Below are 19,780 nucleotides of genomic sequence, written 5' to 3' on the forward strand. Positions count from 1 at the left end.
CTCCTCTTTACACAAAAAAACACCTTGATCAGAATGAGAGCAATAGCAGGTGGGTCACCATTCCCACTGTGGTACACAGAAAGACGAGCACACTCTGACTCTGACACACAAGACAGAATACCTGGTGTGCAATCGGATTCGTCGGAACCTGAAGGCACAAAAACATTTACATGGAGCTTATCGTCGCCGTAAAGGCTACAAGTTAAGAAAGAGCCTGAGAAACCACAACCGTGCCAACAAGTGCGCACACACACACACCATTTCTGTTGCTAGAGTATTTGTTCTGTGCAATGTTGGAAGTGGATTTGACACCCAGAATGCTTCACTCATGGCTGGGTTATATCATGCTCTGTGTTGGGTTGAAGTGAGGAGATACGTACGTTGCGACTGGGAGACCATCTTGGTGCGGCTGCGTCCTCGTGAGTCCACCTGGCTGGACACGCTGCTGGCAGTAGACAAGGGCTGCTTGGTGCGTACACGGCCTGCATGTGAGCGAAGGGACGACAGTAAAAATACAGAAACACACAGCTATAGTTCCTCTGCTAACATATCTAGTCGCTAGCCGCTGAATGAAGCCCAGAAACTAAGAAGCACTACAGCTGATGAAAAGCCACTAATACTGGAAGCTGCTGAACGGTTAGGTCTTACACCAAACATTCACATCCAGCCAGGCCCAAACACAGATAAATACACCAGGGATGCTTCAGTGGATTAGAAACCAGCCTTAGCAAGGAAATACTTAAGATCTAAAAACCAGTAGTAGCCAGTCATCTCCAAGTATTTGAAGAATTTGAACACTAGAAGCCATTGGATGCATCTGAGAGTCAATGAGTGGGTGAACAAAGCAGGAAAAAATGTTTTACTGACAAACTAATCTCCCACTGATCAGTTAATCAGCTTAACCCAACTCATTTGTAGCATTCACTTCAGCATAAAAGATGTTCAAAGTCATTCTTCCATCACTGTTTTTGCTTATAAGCATCTGTTGGATCAGTGATGGTAAAACTTAGAAGCTGAAGTGAAATTTCCAACCAGAACATCCCTAAAATACACACACAAACATCCACCTAACCACAGTCTTACCATTGTCTGATCTGGTCCCTACAGACAGACAAAAAAGGAGCATGTTGTAACACATTTATCACATTTCGCCTACTATATGTATAACACTCAAACAAGACATCCTGAATATACTAATAGAACCTTATCGACTGAATGATGCAGGTGTAGATGGTTATATCACTTTTTAAAATAAGGTTAAACTGTAGTAAAGCAGAAGATGATTTTAGATGTGTTAATATTTGATTCATGATGTGATGAGGAGCACTGTGATATCAATGATGTCAGGCTGACAGCAGGGGGCGCTGTGGCCACACGCTGTCGCGACTGAGTGAACGTGGACTGGAATGAAGTGAGGAAGGAAAAGAAAAGGAGAAGAAGCAGAGTGAGATGATCTTACCATCCGTTTTATCAGAGGCATCATCTTAAGTTGCAAATAGAGAGAGAGAGAGAGGATGGAGGAGAGAAATGACAGAAAACCAAACAACAAAAAATGTACAGAAATTATATACACGAAAAGGAAAGGAAAGGAGAGGAGAGGAATACAAAAGGAACCCAAAGAAGGAACATGAATTACAAAAAAGAAAAATAGAAAGGGAAAAAAAGATTGTGAACAGAAAGTGTTAAGAAGAAGAAACAAAAGTATGAAAGAAGAAAACAAGTGAAAGGCAGAGAGGAGAAAAAAGGCAGATAGAAGAGAAACAAGAGAAGAAAGGAGCACAGTGTGCATTAGTAACATAAGATCTGTTTGACAGAGAAAACATGCAGACGTAGGATCAACATCAAAACACAAGAGACAAACGATATTCATCTACAGAGCATGCACAGAGAATATCCACACCAAAACATAGACACAGGTGACGGAGCAGGCAGCAGGAGAGGAGAAAGGAGAGTAGAAGCGCTGGAGTGTGTGAGTGCGTACGTCCATCCTTACGGACTGCTATGTAGCTGCGAACTTTTTCTTTTTTTACTTCAACCTGTCAGAAAGTTTAGAAGCTCTGCACTGATCTGAGGCAACTCTTTAGACTGAGTCCTCATCTCTGCCTGACTTCCTGCTGACCACATGCTGACCGACGTCTGCGCTCTTTGATTAGTCGTCTAGCTTGACTGACAGGGCCCTTACCCAGTGAGGAGTAGGAGCCAGGGGGCAGGCGGCCCGCTCTCCCGGCTGTTCCGACGTGCCGGCTCTTAGCAACCGCTGCTGCGTTTACATCCACGTCGCTACGGGAACGCTGCAGGGAGGCCGACGACAGCCCACCCTTTGAACCCGCAGGGACTGATAGGACAGGAGGAGCGTGTTGGAGAAGGGATGGGAGGTGATGGGATATATATATATACACATCACAAACACATGCAGGAACCATACTACACGTACACAATATCGATACCATACAGAAAAAAAAACAAAAACAAAAACACAAATAGCCAGACACATGTGTTTGCCCACATGTGTGTGGTAACAAAAACAGAACAGGATGTGACTTGTCCAGGGGCTGGACATGGGCAGATGTCGATGAGAATGATGGGAAATGGTTTTGTAGGGGCTGATGTTTGTCTCGGTGTATGCGTTTCACCACAGGAGTGAGTGAACATGAGATTATGTGTTGGAGAAAAGCTCGCATGTGTATCGGCCGCTCTGTGCGAGTGTGTTTGTTTGTGTGGGTGTGCGTATGTGTTTGTGTTTGCTTGACTCACCTCGCCCTGGAGCTGCTGACCATTTCGAGGACAGAGGCCGACTGATGAAAGAGGGAGAAAAGTAGGTCAGAACAGGAGAGAAAAAAACAAAACAGCACACATAAAAATCACTCTTGATGTTATAGTGCTTGATCATGAGAACAAAAATATTTCAAAGTTATTTCTCCCTCAGTGACGACATATAAACATTTAAATAATTTTTGGTGAGGTATTCAATTGAATTACTCTGCCTACGAATTGAGCAAGTAAATCCCCTTCAAATGTAAACAGAAACAGACTGCTGAATGAAATAAGTCTGATCCAAAACAGACTACGCAGATTACACCGTCCTTCTGTGGAAACACCTGTGATCTAAAATGATAAATAGTTTTAGAACATAACGTGCCACTGGTCTTTTTCTCACAAAAAAAGGGTTTAAAATTGCACATATCACAAAAATCTTTAGCACAATATTCACTTTGTCATCATTAATTTTCATTACTAGAACATTTTTAGTCAGCACTGTAATGCTGCTTATTGTGAGCCACGAACTTGACAATATATGAAACAGTATTTACTACGAGCATGTCTATAAGAAGTTGTCGTGTAGTGTCGCAGGAAAACACATCTTTCTACTTTGCTCTAATATAAGCCTGCATAGGTCTGAAGTTTGCCAGTGAAACTCAATACAGAGAAGGAAAAACCATGACAAATCCAAATACTTGGAATAAACTGAGGATATAATTCCCTGAACGACCTTCCACAAATGCATTTGCTTAAATTCTGCAAAGTGTTAACACTAGCATATGCAGTTACTGGGGTTTTTTTCCCTTCTAAAGATAAATGGGCTGTCACTTTGATTCCTTTATTGATCTGTACAGCAGAGAAATTGAGAAAATGGGCGATAAGAGGAGCAAAACGAGAGTAAACTGGGGAGATTTCATCTATGTATTACAATGGTTCCTCCCAGGGATACCCAAGTCCACAGATGGGGTCTTGCCAAACTGACGTCAATCGTGAGTTTAAAGGCTCAAATGTCATCTTTAAGTAACCCTAGAGGTCTGAAGTGAACTATGGAGGAGCGGTGATTACTTGAGGCTCTCTTGAGAGGAAGAAGAGGAGCGGTCACTCTGGGGAAGTGAGGCCACGCTGCCAGAGCTCCTCAGGCAGGACTGAAGAGTCCTTTGGTACGACGACTCCAAGGAGTTGTAGAGAGCGTCGGCTTCTCCTGGAAAGTGGTTCCTCAGCCCCCAGTAGGCTCTGAAAGAGACAGCAGATTAGAGGGAAAGACAAGAGTTGGAAAAGGACGATAAAAGATGGGTAAGGAGGGAGGTAGTTAAATGATGAAGGATAGAGCAAAAGAAAAAAAAAATCAAGGGGTTCAAAAAAGGAAAAGGAGGGTGGCGAGGAATTTAGCACTACTCGTGTTTCACATAATGTAATTTTCAGAAATGCGTGTGTGTGTGCTTGTGTGTGTGTCTTACTTGCGGGCCTCCACTCTGGCCTCCGAGTCGGCATCTCGAATTCCCTTTTTGATGCTCTCAACCAGAACTGCTGTGTGCCTGATACACAAAAACACAGAAAGGCTCAAAAAGTGTGAACAAGCAGGTCTGAAACAAATTTTTTTCATTTGTACAGCTCATACTGCGAATCCTACGCGATTGTGTTTTTGCATTTATCAGACGGCACGGTTTTGCTCTGAAACATGCTGAAATCAGTCCTCACCTTTCCAGAGAGTGGGTTTGCCATTCCTGCAGCAGAAGGTCCAAGAAATCATAACAGCGCCTGGAGATAACACATTTCTTATATCATTCTCATCATCTCAAAAAAACATTACCTCGCAGCAGCATCGTATCATCTTGTAGCCGTTCATTATTAGAGACTTTTTATCAGCATGGCGTCAACATTGTTAATCTCACCTTCTTACAGCCACAGACTTGGATGTGCAGTTGCTGGTTATCAGGGGGATGAGCCTGGGAACATGGGTGTGCTGCAGAGAGGGCAGGTAGCATTGAGTGGAAAATGCGAGACAAAAACAGCAGCGCTTCCACTGACCGCAAAGAATCCCAACAAGACTGTTCAAACTACTTTAGCGTGTGCTTGTACAACTCACCCGTATTATGATGCGGATAGCCGACACACCAGAGGTGGCCATGACTTTGGCACAGTTGGGGATGAGATTAAACAGGACGGGAACGATGGCTTCTGCCCCGTGGTCAAACTTATTCCCCAATATTGACGAGAGGTGGCTGCAGGAAGACACCAGCGAATACACAGCGAATCAAAACACAATAAAAACTGAGTCAAAGTCAAAAAAGTTTGCATAAATCAGAAGTTTAGCTTATTTTACAGGCACGTGGCATTTGATGTCTACAATATGTACTATGCTGGAATTAGGTTTGTGTAAATATAATCAAACTGAAGTTCTTAAATATCAAACAAAAAGAAGAATTTCAGTGAGATAAATGCTTCTCGTGTGAACTGCCTGATGTCTTTCTCGCAGTTGAACCACCAGTTTTTCTTTTAAATTATTTTCTTTTGCCATCAGTGAGTTTTTTCCTCTTTCCAATTTTTGTTTGAAATTGGCAAAAATCTGATTCCTGACACTGTATCAGAAAAATTCACACACCAGCTACGGAAACATTCACATGCCCCTTCAAATTTGTGCTGCCAGTGTGAAAAGCTATGTTTGGAACCCAGACAACCCATCAGCTGACGACAAATGCTGAATAGAGTAGACCTCCTCTTCTATATTTGGTGAAATTTCCCTTCAGTGAAGAGTGTTTCAGTACTCACGCCACAGTGATACAGGCCTCTCGGACCACTTGTGAGCGCAGGTCTTTAGCGGACAGTTTGAAGGCTCCATCTAGTAGCCTTAGGTGCTGGTAAAAACAATCGTAGCTCGGCGCGCCTGCCACCAACAGCGAGCGGATTTTCTTCAGCTGTAAAAAACAAAAAATAAAACACTCAAGATCAAAATAAAGGAAACTCATCACTGTAGTGTCTGTGTAGATTATAGTAATGCTACAACTGAGCTAAAGAAACTCCTGGAGGAGAATCTACTGACAGCGTTGGCTCTCTGGTCCCAGTCGTGTTTGTCATCGGAGCAGATCTCGCGGATCTTATTCAGGTTGTCCTCAAGGTCCCTTGATGAGTAGATCTGTGCAGAGATGGTGAAGGGAAAGAGTGGGGAGGAGCAGAGCAAATATGTCAAGGGCTGTAAAAAGTCCCACACAGCCTGGCCTTGATGGCCCTTGCTGAGTGAAGTTAAATGATTAAATGGGACGAATGTGTGTGATTGTCTGCATTTAAGCTCCTCTGTGTGTTGTACCTGGACAGTAGGGACATCTGTAAAGGCTTTAATGAAATCCTCTTCATCAACTGCCCCGGCACTTTCCTTGGACACTGAAAAAAAAAAAAAATCAGAGCCAAGTCAATTTTTATATTTGTGCGCGTGTGTGTGTGTGCATTTATAATACTGGCTGCGATTTTATTTCAGGAAAAAACAGCCATAACCAATCAATCACAGCTCTGCAATTATAAAGCCAAAACAAACAACCTTGGACTTGGAAAGTTTTAAAATATTATAAGTGTACTTGTCCCATCACCATGTTTGAAAACCTACATTTTTTACAACAAATTCTACACCAGAGAGTGAATAACGCTCTTTAAACAAGGAGTAGGTGGACACGGATACTATTAACTGGACTGCTGTGTGGGAAAGGTTAGGGATTTAAGTGCTGGCTAGTTTCTGTAATTCTGGTTTCACTCCAAAGAAACAGGCCTACTTCCAATTACACATACGCACATGCGACACACACTTAAGTCAGTGGGAGCAGACTGTATTTCTAATGGACTTCCTGGCAGTAATGGGCATGTCAATCATAACTCTCTGGGGGCTGGAAGCTCTGTGGACCACACCTCCTACAACTCCTACCCAGGGAGGCAGAGAGAGGTTGCAGATACAAGACAAAGAGAGAGAAAAGGGAATATGAGGCAAGCAAGAAGGAGCTGAGAGCAATCCAAGAGCACAAGAATATTAAAACAGTGAGAGGAACCAGACAGGAGATATTCACAGGAGAAAAGGAGGGGAAACAGTAGCTGTACATGGAGGAGGATAGCTGGGCATAAACAGAGAATGAGGCAGAAAAAATGTATCCTTTCCTCCTTTACCCTGAGGTCCAGGTTTCCATATCAGACTGTACCACAAAGACATGTCTTGTCAAAACTCTGCATGGTCCTTAGAGAGCTGGGGAACATCGATGTCGACCGCTGGTTAGCTGTAGGCACTGTCCCCTTTAACTCTCAGGGAATAACGGCCTGACCACGATCACCGTTTCCAATTATTTTTATTGCAGTTTTATGAAATTGGAGGGTTCCCAGCATGTTGTCAGAGTGAGCAGTTATGGCTGCATTAAAGCATTATGGTATTGTGTGTGTGTAAACAGATTATGACGCCCATCCTGTTGTGTGGAAAAACATAATCTTGCTTTGGCATAAAGCAACTGTCTTGGCCTTTGAGAGAAATTTCACCAAGGTGCCTGATCCTTCCAGATACAGTTTTTTAATACAGTGAGTTATCGTCAAATTGAAATATTGGTCTTTTGGCTGTGTGTTGTTTTTGGGTGTGCCAGAGTGTGTGGGCGTACTGTCGTCTAAATGCAAATGCAGACAATAAAGCCATGATGGAAACGATTTTCATATAGCACATGAAAAATCAGACAAAAACATAAATAAATAAATAAATCTAATTGGCAGATAATGTTTACAGCTGCTATGCCTTAAGGCTATACAGAAAATGTTTCAGATGTCTTATCTCATGCATGTCTCGTTGTCATTTGAATCAATACACTTGTTAATGCAGTGTTGCACTAGCTTGTGCTTTATTAGATCTACGCACAGATATACACAACCTCAATTCAAGTTCAACCTACGTGACTTAGTTAGTAGGACTCTGAGTGCTCCCAAAACCTGGATAACTTAATGCCTTTTGTGATTGTTGCCATAGCTGCTGCTGCCGCTCCGCTAACATGTTGCTAATGCTACAACGTCCACGTAGACAGTGTTGGAAATTACCGAATATTGAAAATCTGTGACAAAGTTCAACGCAGGTCTTTTCCTTCATATCACACTTAACAAGATACAAGTTTTAAAGCTGTAGTCGTGTGAGTGTAAAATATACAGAACGCCCTTCATTAAGCCTCTCACAGCCGCTTCACAATCAATAAGACCGTAATGATCCAAGTGACAAGGGATCACAGTCTTGTGTTACCAACCAACAACAGAGCGATGCATCAGGACTCAGACAGACTGCTTGCATGTAAGACACGGCTGTGCATGTATGTGTCTATGTGTGACATTGCTGACACAGATACATCAGCAGGCAGCAGGAAACTGCTGCATGTTCGTGGGAACACAGCTTTCAATCGACAGAAAGAAGGATGGGAAAGATCAATACATGCAAAGAGGGAGCAAACACAATACCCCAACCAGCTACAACAGGAGGAAGTCTTGACGGAGAGGAGGAGAATGCAAGAGAAAGGATGAAATAAACTATTTCAAAAGGTAGATCCGAAGCCCTGAGTCGAATACAGATACAAGACTGATAAGTGAATCAGATGGGAGTGTATCAGATTTCTGATAAAACACAAAGGGAGTCTGTTACTGTGGACTATAGCGTGCTAACTGAGGTCTTTTGCTTCTTCAAATAGCTCCCGGAGTCATTGTTCTTACAGTGTGAACACCAATTGTTTATCGTCCTACAAACCCCTGACCTATTACGAATGATCTTTCTCAGGAAAATTAGGGTTAGTAGGCAACATTTTTTTCCCTACACATGAAACAATGCAGGTAAAATTAGGTACGTACATTGTTTCACACATGTTTAGGCAACAGGCAAAAACTACGAGGGTACGGACATGTGGACTGGGCCTATTTCAGATTCAGATCACAAATCAACACACAGTTTCAAATTGCAACATGAGAGTGGGGAAATATTGATAAAAATGTATCTCCTAATTTGACAAAAGTGACAGACGTGAAATCCTACAGGCACCAACACAGCAGGACAGCTCACGTCTTGCTAAGGTTGCAGTAACAGAAGTATCGTGTTTCATTAATCAAAGACAATGACGTCTAACTATGGTGATCAATGGGTACTTGTCAGTTGGACTGTTATTTATATATTTTGGAATTCAGTATGCTATGTAGTAACTTCCACGTAGTTAAAGATAGGGCTGGCCAATTGTAATGATACACATACTTGTGATTTGTCACAAGCCTAGATGAGCCACTAGACATGAGTGTGTGGTGAAAGCCTGTCTCGAGCGACAGAAATGTGTTCTCCCAACTTGAATGCAATAAATTAGCTGTGGATCTGCATTAAGTGTGTCTGCAAAAGGAAATTAAATACCTAGTTTGCCACCAGTAGCGCTGGGCCTGCGTGCAGCGGAGGACTCTGCAGGCTTCTTGGGAACTTTGGGAACCTTGAAGGCAGCCTGGGCTGAGGAAGAGCGATTTCCATCCACACTATCATCATCTTCGAAACTACGATCTGAAAGGAGAGGATAAAGAGTTGAGTGTGACCATCCACACCAAACTTTGTACAAAGTTTTAGAAAACAGTAATAATGTTAGTGCATACAGAATAGTAAAACAGTTATGAATGACTTTACACAATATGGAAAATCTCCAAAAATACACCCTACATATTCTAAACAGAAGGGAACCTATATTTAATTTATTCATAATGTACAAGAAATCTTTCACTAATACAGTACTAGCAAGTACAGAGCCACAACTGAAGATTCACCTCAGATAATCACAATTACTCTACTCTCATGAACAAATACAATATTGAGCTTTGTATAAACAGTCATTCTTTAATCATTGAAATCTTTAAACACACACGTTTGTCCTTTTAATGTTGACTATAAAGAGCTTAAGGCCCAAGTAAAGATGAGAAACAACGCACAAAGAGGTTGTAGGCTACAGACAGCCAAGTCAGGAATCACTAAATCAATACTCATTACAAACACTCTGCTGGTACGGGCGGAAAAAAAAAAAGCAAACCCACACAGACATATAACCAGTTCTGAGAGAGACCAAAAACAGCCGAATGATCAAGATGTCCAACTCCACAGCCGGTGATTGACAGAACTCTCTGGATGCCAAAGCATCATTCTGCATGCTAGCAGAAATCATGCTAGCTGGAAAGCTAGCATTGAAACTTGAGACAGGTTTGCAACAATGGTGCAGCTTTTGGAACGTGCATCTACCAGCAAAACACTTGTGGAGGATGATATGTGAGGACACAAACACACACACACACACACACACACACACAAGTCGACGGTGGAGATCAAACTGTTGGCATAGGAATGCAGTTGCGCTCTGGTCGCTCTGACAACCAGCCATGAAGAAATGCGCCAAAGCCACCACCCTACACCTTGACTCATACATCAACTTACCTACACACACGGAGTAAACATGAAAAATCAATACCAGCCATGCAAGTGTGTACATATGAGACACCCTTTTCAATACCATTGGAAAGCCTATTGTTTCAGGCTTTGCAAACGTCCAGTGGACATGTAAACACATTTACGTTGTATATCGTGAACTGACATTTACAAACAACAGTCGCTGACACACACACCAACACACCCAGATCCATCCCTGCACTCACAGTCACAGATCCGCTGGCAGATAAGTCGCCTCATGCTTCTGGGAGGGCGTGGTAACAGGGTGCCCCCTCTTCTCCAAGCCGTACCCCAACAGAGATACAAACACCTCACGCACACTTCATAGTGTGGCTACGGCTGCGCATGCACACACCCGCACACGCACCTCACATCGCGGTCCGAAAACCCCTCCACCCATACAAGTGCCGGCATTTTCTTTCACTCCTCTCTATCTTCCATCCCTCCCTCTCCCTCTCCCAGCCTCTCTCCTCCTTCTCTTAGCAGCCTCACAGCCAATCAGACGAGAGGTGACATCATGGTGTTGCAGCCAGTGCGGAGGCGGAGGCAGGCCTTTGAATGCGTGTGCGTGATGGGAGAGAAAGGGAGACACACACATACAGACACCCCAGGAATATTAACAGGGCTTCTCGGTGTCCCTGCCAGACCAGCTAACCTAAACTCATTACCATTGACAACACACAAACTCCAGCCTCTCACATCCTCTTTCACTCACTCGTACACACAATAGTCAACAGGCTCTTGACACACTTTTTCTGTTGCTACATTTACCTGTCAGATGAAAACACATTCAAGTATTCAGTGTCTCCACACACACAAAAGAACAAAGGATGATGGAGCAATGATCAAAGAGGGGGGGTGATGATTGGGAGGGTAGGGGGTGAACCACACCCCTCCATCTGAGGCCTTGACCCTCCTCCTCTCTCTCTCACACACAAACACACACACAGACACACACACAGTGCAGTCTGCGAGTATGTGGACAATGACATGATTTAGATTACTTTGCTGCTGGGTTTGAAATGACAGAATGAATGATATGGTTTGGTCCCCACAGTTCCTTGATCTCAGCATCATCATGTCAGTATGAAATGACGGAAGCAGTTGGGACTGGGGCCGGTTCGAAGGCACAGGGTGGTCCCTCCAAATATTAATTCGATCCTTTTTCTTGTTTACTGCACGTCTTTGCATGAACTTAACCGGTTAACTGTTAAAGGGGCTGTATTTGAAAGCATCTGAATGCTTAATTTACATTTAGTATTTACAAATGTTCACTGTACTGTGAAGAAAACAAGAGCAGTTGTATGATCCAAAACGTCTAGACAAATTTACTCCAACTCTACAGAGAGTCATCATGTTTACAGCTGGTCAATAAATCCTTTACAGTCAACAAAAAACTTAAGTCCTCAACCTACAGACGTCAGCAGACACTTGGTATCTTGCCTGATGAACCGCTGCCAGCCCTGTGCTGCAGCCATCTTTCGCCTCTGGCTTGTTGTGGCGGATTTTCTAAATCTGTCTGTTGTGCAGCAAGTAAAATAAATGCACAGACTCACTAGTCCTGCTGCACTGTCCTATAACAGTTGTGCTATAGATATAATGGAGGTCGAAGTGTACTAAACTGTTTGCCCAATATAGAGGTAAACACATCCAAATGTTATTACTGCTGAAGGTGAGCTTCAGCCTCAAAGTCTGTTAAATTTTAAATCTAATGTGACAGAAGAAAAATTATGTATAGCTATTCCCTACCACATATACACAAATATACACCATATACCAACAAAGACATACAGAAAAGCCTGCAATCCTTCATTAAAAGTGAAATTCTAACATTCTTGGGTGTTCCCATCTGCTCAAACGACATTTCTGCCTTCACTGGGCCACTTAACAGCACATCATGTAAGTCTGTTGATCTAAGTAACTGTTTTGGGTTAGCATCCAGGGTTCAGTGATCATGAGAACCAAAATACCGTCCTTTGCATAATAAACACCATCATTAAACAGTTTCTCATATTTGTAAAATAAATAAATAAATAAAATACAGAAGCAAATGTAGAAATATGGGATGTTTACAGTCAAATTTGATTAAAAAGCACCGATACAACTGACTGATATCACAGTATCACTCGAAATTTAGTGAATTTAATTGCTTTCTAACAAAACCCTGGGGTCCATTAGCAATGCTCTGTCAAGCATCAAGGGTCTTAGCATTGATTAGCATCTATGTTAGCATGATTATCATCTCCTGCTTTTGTCTAGTCAGACCCCACGGGAGTAAATGTCTCTGGGTGAAGGGCAGAGCAAAGACACCAGATAGAGAGAGGGAGAGAGAGGGGGAGAGACAGAGAGACACAGAGAAAGACAGAGAGAGCGAATCCCTTGTAGGGAGCAGACTGCACACATGCTGTTGCCATGGCAACCTGTGCAGACCAGTTTCTCAGATGAATAGAGCAGCAAACAGAAAGAAAACCGATGTTCAATAAACCCACTGGCACACATCAACATCTCCAGTTTAGTTTAGTCAACAGTTGGATTGACTGTTTATTCACTCGCTGGATGTTAGTTTATTAAATAGGGCGGGTTGTGGACGGATGAGGAGGAAACGCTCTTTTCTAGCGGCATTAAATATCACCGCTGATACAACACACTGCCAAAGAAATTGTGGCCCCACATGCAAATCTGCAACAGAAGCAGATACACATACTAATACACGACACAGAAACACAGTGAGAGATATCAGCTCCACCGTGTACCAGGCAGCGTTACCATGGAAACTCCAGGCCGAGATTCCCTCCTCTCTCCATTTCAGGAGAAGAGTCAAAAACAGGAAAGAAAAGAGGATAGGAGACGACTGATCAAAATATGTAGACCTGAGAGTTGTCCAGAAACAATCAATCAATAGTCTAATAAAGACAACGACACATATCTGCAGAACCACGCACCAAAGCACCAGTATGCCGATCCTTAACACTCCTCGCCTAAATGCAGATCAAAAAATACAAATAACCTACATATGGGTAGATGTGGAGAAAATGAAATGAAAGATGCACATTGTTGTCTTGTTTATCTGTAGCTACCTAAAGAGAAAGTGTGGATGAAACAGATGGAGCTAATCACATTCTTGTTCACAGATCTCTGAACACAAACACACAGACCTTTATTTTTCATTTTGACCACATGGTGGCAGCACTGGCTCTATTCTAACAAGTTTTCTATTCTGAAACCCCCTAAAACACCAAGGGATATAGCAACGCTGCTGATTTACACGCAAGAATGGATACAGTTGTGTCTCTAACAGAATAAAAGGAAGTCATATTAAACACTTACTAACTCAATATTAACTAAGTAATTTATTCAGTGGATAAAGTTTATATTTAAAGGTCAATGTTTATACCCATGAGTGGAAGTGCCCTTTTATAATGATTAAAATTTGCATTATAATCTAAATACTAATTGACTGAACTGAAATTAAAATGAAACCAACCAAGCAGGACTACATCATATAAACTGTACAGCAGGTACAGTGCAGCATAAATATTGTGCCACATAGAAATCTGGACTAATTGTGGCACCGTTTTGCTTCCTTCGGTCCTGGTCCTAGTCTGCACAGTGCTTTAGTTTGTTTAACCTTTATTTTTTCCTCAAAAGCAAATATAGCAGCACTGCTCCATGCAAACTTTGCTTAATCTCAGGAACAGAAAAAGCATTGCCACATCTTATCAGGTGGAGCTTTGCAAAATACATCAGCATGAGTATTATGGCTAAAAATCTGAAACATGCGACGAAGAGCATAAGCAGACATCTTCTGAGGAATTACTCCACACAGAGCCTGTGTGTTGTAGCTGATCTGCTGCAATGTGGCGAGGTACAGGCAATTTCACATATCCCTGCTCAGGACCCATGTGACAGTGTGTAGAGTCCAATGTAAAAGATGACACAGAAAAATATCTTGACACTGCACAGCGTTCACATGACAATGACTAACAGTGGAAAGAAGAACAGAAGTAGCACTGCAGTGACTGGGACGAAAGCTATTAAAAACTCTCGACTGCCCCAGCTCCAAAATAAAATAGCAGAGGTATGTGTGTCAATAAAGAAATAGACAGACAAACCCTACAGAAATCTTTTATGTACAACTCAAGGCATGGAGAGTAACAGACAAGATAAACCACTTTAAGTATAGAAGTTACTATAAGACAAATTACATCTGCATCAATGGCTAATACTTGTACTAGCATCAAAATGGCAACAAACAAATGGGATGAATACAGAATTAGGGATAAAGCTAATCTTTTAAAACAAAAATCAGACCCTGTGCTTTCAAAAATGGCCCTGGAAGTTTTATTATGAGTAGTAATCCTGCATTTCGTTCATTGCCATGGATCTAAAAGCAAAAGAAGGTCAGATTTGCATACGTTTCACCTACAGCCAGTGTGAGACACAGAAAGATGGAGAAAAAAGAGGAGGAAGGGAAGAGTGAGAGACACATCTGAGGTTTAGGCCTGGATTCTCTAACAGGAGACAGACTGCTCCATTTCCAGCCCAGCTTAGGGAAAATGATCTCATTAAATGAAGAGAGAGAGAGAGAGACACACACACACACACACACACAAACTCACAAACACACACAGGTACAATTTAGGTTCCAATGCCAAGACGGGGGAGAGGGATAAACCATAATATTCAGAGAAGAAACCTTCGCTATAGCAACCAGTTTAGCCTGGAAACAGGGTCATGGTTCCCTTTGCAGAGTCGACGATGCACTGAAGCAGAATGAGCATGTCTGCAAGAGAGAGTGTGTGTGTGTTTGTGTGTGTGTCCATCCTTGTCAACACTGAAGTACTATGCAAGCAATGAAAGCTGCTACTGATGGTCAGTTTGCAAGGCACCGAATAGCTCTGCGCTTCCATGGTATGTGTGTGTGTGTTTTTGTATTCGTACGGGCACATTTTTAGACGGCCAAATGAAATTAAATAGGAGCCGAGCACGGTGCCAGTGGCAATGACATGCTTTACTTTCTCACGCACAAACACCAAAAACATGCTCTATATGCATCTACATATTATACTAAAGATTGCACGCAATGATAAATTAGTTGGAATTCTGAATTATGTTACTGATCAATGAGAATGATAAAAGATAAGAGCTCCAGCTGCTGTATTCAGTCTGTGCTGCAGACAAAACTTCTAGTTAAACTTTAAACTTTGATATTGGTTGGTTGGTCAGTTTTAAGAAAGATAAGTTTCTTCAACTTAATGTCACAATGAAATAAAAAAAAATTTTCCAATTTATTTGTAGTGGCTCATTTGTACTGGGAACTACCTAAATCACTGTTGCAGGTAGCATTTCTTTTGCTTTTGTGCTATTCAGTGCACACATTTTGCCCAAAGATGACATATATGTATGTGATAATAGAACTGATGTTTTTCTTATTGGCACCAGATAAAGCCTGAGTTGACTTTAAATGTGTGACACTACCAATAAAAATGTAATGTTTGGCATGATGCATAAAAGACAAATCACCTAACTAGTTGTTGATGACACACACAGTAATGACTCCCTTTGGCCTGTATGCGCTGCCATATTAGATTACATAAAGCAACATTTTGTGAAATCCTTCAAGTGTGTTCATTATGTTTAATCTAATTTTAACATCCGGATAAACAAATGTTTTTTTCTGCTGTCACTGGAAGATATTTTGGCCTAATGTGGGTGGAAACCCACTTGAGTCCATGCAAGCACAGTGAGCAATAGTGGACCTTATCCAGCAGTTGATATTTGGTCATAATTAACATCATCGATCAATGACAATTAGTTTAAAATCCAAGCACATATGCACTGCATTCATATAACCAAGAAAAAGATGACTAGAGGCTAATAAGCTTCTCCAAAAACCATGAAAACTGAGAACTAAAAATCAAGAGGGCTGCCAACACAGTACAAACACACACTTGACCTATTACTTCTGCAAAGGAGAGAGTTTAAGTGGGAGAAAAAAAGCAGAGAATGACAGGCTCTTTCAGACTAAAATCACAGTATATATATATACTTTTTTCAGCTGAGTTGAAAAAAAATCAGCTGAAAAGTAATGAAAAAGAAATTCCTCCTCATCTATCTGAACCAAAGTGAATGGAGGGATTGTGAGTGAATGCTGACAGAATATTTTCTTTGAGCGTCCTGCTGGCTGGGGTGCACAAGGTATCATGTAACCAAGAATGATATCCAGGGTTCAAGTGAGGCCTTGGGCAACAAGTTATAGCAACACAACCATCTCTCCCAAATATTTCTCTGCTCCCTTTCATATGAGTTTAAAAAGACAGCCGAAAACGAACATTGGATACATCTACTCTTATCTACGAACATTCATACACAAAAGTAATACAACATAGTGGAGACATTTCAGGACACCCTAGTTTTCTCTCTCACACGCGCAGAAGCAGCCAGTGTTTGAGCCAAAGTACTTGGGATGAAAGTGCTTGGAGTTTAAGCTGATTTCAATCTAAAACCATATGCTGACAAGCTTTTGTCTAAGTGCCAGCATCCGCAGCCAGATGAGATTAAACACACGTACACACACATGCACTTACCATCGCCATCATCCCCAACTACCATAGTTACAGTGTAATGGGTAGAACCTTCCTGTTGCCTTTGTCCGCCTTCACTTCTGCCCCTCTGTTTTCCCCTTTGTTTTCTCTTCTATCTCCTTTCCTCCCCCCGTTTGTTCAATCTCTCTCTGTCTCTGTCATGATGAATCAGGGAGAGGCACTGATAGGCACAGCGCTGTGACTCGGCTACTGCCAGCGATCTCTGTCAGCTTCCTCCCTCGATCCTTTCCCCTCCCTGCCTCCCTCCCTCTTCTCTCAGCAACAGCTGCCTCAAACCCTTTAAAGCAAACGCCAGGACCCGGCCTACAAACGAAGTGGGGCAAGGGCACTCTGTGTGTCTATGTGTGTTTCAGTGGATGATGTGAGTTTGTGTCTTGCACTCAGAGATTGAGGAGTGCTTAGAAAAAAAAAAAAAACAAGAACCCGGCAGCTCATGCTTGTCGCATTCAGTTTCTGACCTGTTTTGGTAGATTTTCTCACCAAACTAGAAAAAAAAAACTGTGAACAAGGGACTGATTGGTGTTAAGTGCCAAATATAATTTAAGAATCCAGGAGCAGGTTGGACAGACAGACTCCAACATTTTGTATTTTTTTTGATCATTATTTTTTAGCCTTTTTGCCTTTATTCAATAGTGAAGTCGAGAGAGAGACAGGAAAGTGGGGAGAAGAATGGGGGAAGGACCTGCGGAGCGGGACTTGAACTCATGACCTCCACGTCGGGGACTATAGCCCCTGTACATGGGACGTCAGCTCTACCAGGTGAGCTATAGCGGCGGAAATGTGTGTGGGGATCTAACCACAAGTCATACTCAATCAATCAATCAATCAATCTTTATTTCTAAAGCGCTTTTCATACAATAATGTCATTCAAAATGCTTTACAGATTAAAATCACCTCTGATTTCATACTGTTTGGACAGAGCTTACATTTCCAAGTATTTTTCACAAGAACACTCAGACAACAATGTTGATAGATTAGTTAACCAGCAGAAAATTAATCAGCAAGTTTTTTCGATCACTTGTTTATGTTTACTTGTTTTTCCAAGCCTCCCATATAATACAACCACCAGTTTGTTCACTGCAAGGATCATGCTTCTCTCTCTAAACAGGGCTCCAACTAACAGTTCTTTTCATCAATAATAGAACTTATTTTATTAGTTGTCTGGTCAAACCACACCGGAAAAAAAAAATCACAAATACAGTGTCCTAAAGCCAATTTTGAGATGTTCAAATCAATTCTTTCATCCGACAGTCTAAAGGCCAAAGATGAGGTTTACTATCACAGAAAGTATCATCAGCAAATCACTAACATATCGAATAGGCTCTGAACTAAACATTTTGGACATTTTTAAACATTATATATAGACCAAATCATTCATCATGTAAATAAATAGCATTGATAATCAAATAACCAGAGAAGTACCAATAATTTTATAGTTGTGGGACTCTGGTTGACCAACTGTGGCATGCAAATCTGCAGTGGCTGTAGCATAAGAAAGAAAGAAGCTTAAGTAAACGTGAGGTAGCATTCAAGGCCAAACAGCAGGAAACCGAGCTAAAGTTCCCCATGGTAAGCACCTGCAGTCACTTCCACTTTATGTTAACTCAGACGGTTTGGATACAGTCACTGCATATGTTCACAGCATCAAGAGCTTAAGGCAGCTGCAAACAGTGGCCACTCAACATAAAATAGAAACAGAAGCACTAATACAAACCACTATTCAGTAGCTTTGAAACAGAACTATTCAACCACTAGGTTTGCTGTTCAACAAGTATCTGACAGTTGCATGGCTTGTAAAACCATTTGTTGTGGAGAATAGTTGAAGATCAAGTGCGCGATGTGCCTGATTTATTGACCACTCTATGTTTTGTTCACCATGTAAGCCAGCTTTTTCTCTCCACCAGACTGCAGCAATGTTCCCTCCTATGATCGTTTCCCCACTATTATAAATACAAAGTGACAAGCCAATGGTGCAAAGAATTCCTCCTTTTGATAAAAAACACTGCATTCATCATGGGCAAAGCACATGATGGGAAAAAAATGACACAGTTAAAAAAATAACACATCCCTTTAGCGATTGATCACAACAGCTTTGGATCGTGGACCCAAAACACAACTTTGCTCTAAACCCTAGGGAGGTGGGAGTTAAAAAAAATAACACTCCTTGTCCTTCTGCTGCCACCAGAGACAGCATCAACAACACCCACTGCACACCATGAGCTTTTCCTCATGTCTCTCCCAATGCCTTTCTCCGAGTAAACAGGCTGCAACAGCATATCGAGCACCAACCACTGCTGTCGCTGTTAGACAGGCAGATACAGTGACAGGGCAGCCTAAAGGGACCATCATCCAATGACAGAATCTGCTAGACATCAACAACAGCCGGAACTGACCTCAGAGGGAGCACCAACTCTGCTTTGAACCTCACAGTTAAGAATGAATTTCACCAGGATTTGGGATACATTTATGTAAGGAGATATATAGCTCTTTTTTTTTTAACTTTTAAAGTATTACACAAAATGCATACGTAATCCAAATATTATGTATACAGTCTACAATTTGTTTCCACAGTGAATTCACGCCGGTAATGCCCATCACTACACCCGCAGTTATTTGCTGAAAACCACACTCCCCCGTATCATATAATTAAGCTTTTATGCAGCTTTTGATTTTCCAATTATCAACATTTCCATGACAAGTGTGAACAAAAGGAAGAAAAAGATCAAACACCCTGGGAAGGAAAATACAATGTCTTCGTTCCTGCTGATCCTGAATGAGACGATTCCATTTCAATGTAGCTGAATAAATTAACGACTCGTACGTCAAAGCAGTGCTACTGAAATCTGACAAGTGACCTGGTACAGACTCATCTTTTTCTCTCCAGAACACTATTCCTATATCTCAACACTGGGTATCTGATCATACCAAATACAAATCTGATGTCTCTTGTTCCTGCAAATTT

General features: G+C 41.8%; 1 protein-coding gene across 14 annotated transcripts in view; it reads right to left on the reverse strand.

The window, feature by feature from the left end:
• clasp2 (cytoplasmic linker associated protein 2) overlaps positions 1-19,780 on the reverse strand; it is a 61,203-nt gene that overhangs the window by 24,254 nt on the left and 17,169 nt on the right. For 13 of the 14 annotated variants that reach the window (XM_008290720.1, XM_008290719.1, XM_008290718.1 and 10 more), the window contains 13 exons: positions 9,146-9,286; positions 6,065-6,138; positions 5,801-5,893; positions 5,530-5,675; positions 4,847-4,982; positions 4,653-4,723; positions 4,459-4,518; positions 4,218-4,295; positions 3,826-3,993; positions 2,755-2,795; positions 2,183-2,335; positions 1,084-1,101; positions 381-482 (listed from right to left, as the gene is read on the reverse strand). In XM_008290720.1, the coding sequence (XP_008288942.1) occupies positions 381-482; positions 1,084-1,101; positions 2,183-2,335; positions 2,755-2,795; positions 3,826-3,993; positions 4,218-4,295; positions 4,459-4,518; positions 4,653-4,723; positions 4,847-4,982; positions 5,530-5,675; positions 5,801-5,893; positions 6,065-6,138; positions 9,146-9,286 (1,281 nt within the window). The remainder of the gene's footprint in view (positions 1-380; positions 483-1,083; positions 1,102-2,182; positions 2,336-2,754; positions 2,796-3,825; positions 3,994-4,217; positions 4,296-4,458; positions 4,519-4,652; positions 4,724-4,846; positions 4,983-5,529; positions 5,676-5,800; positions 5,894-6,064; positions 6,139-9,145; positions 9,287-19,780) is intronic. The other variant, XM_008290708.1, reaches the window with a different exon arrangement.

The sequence above is a fragment of the Stegastes partitus genome, unplaced genomic scaffold (assembly GCF_000690725.1).
Source record: "Stegastes partitus isolate 25-593 unplaced genomic scaffold, Stegastes_partitus-1.0.2 Scaffold692, whole genome shotgun sequence".
Taxonomy (NCBI): Eukaryota; Metazoa; Chordata; class Actinopteri; family Pomacentridae; genus Stegastes; species Stegastes partitus.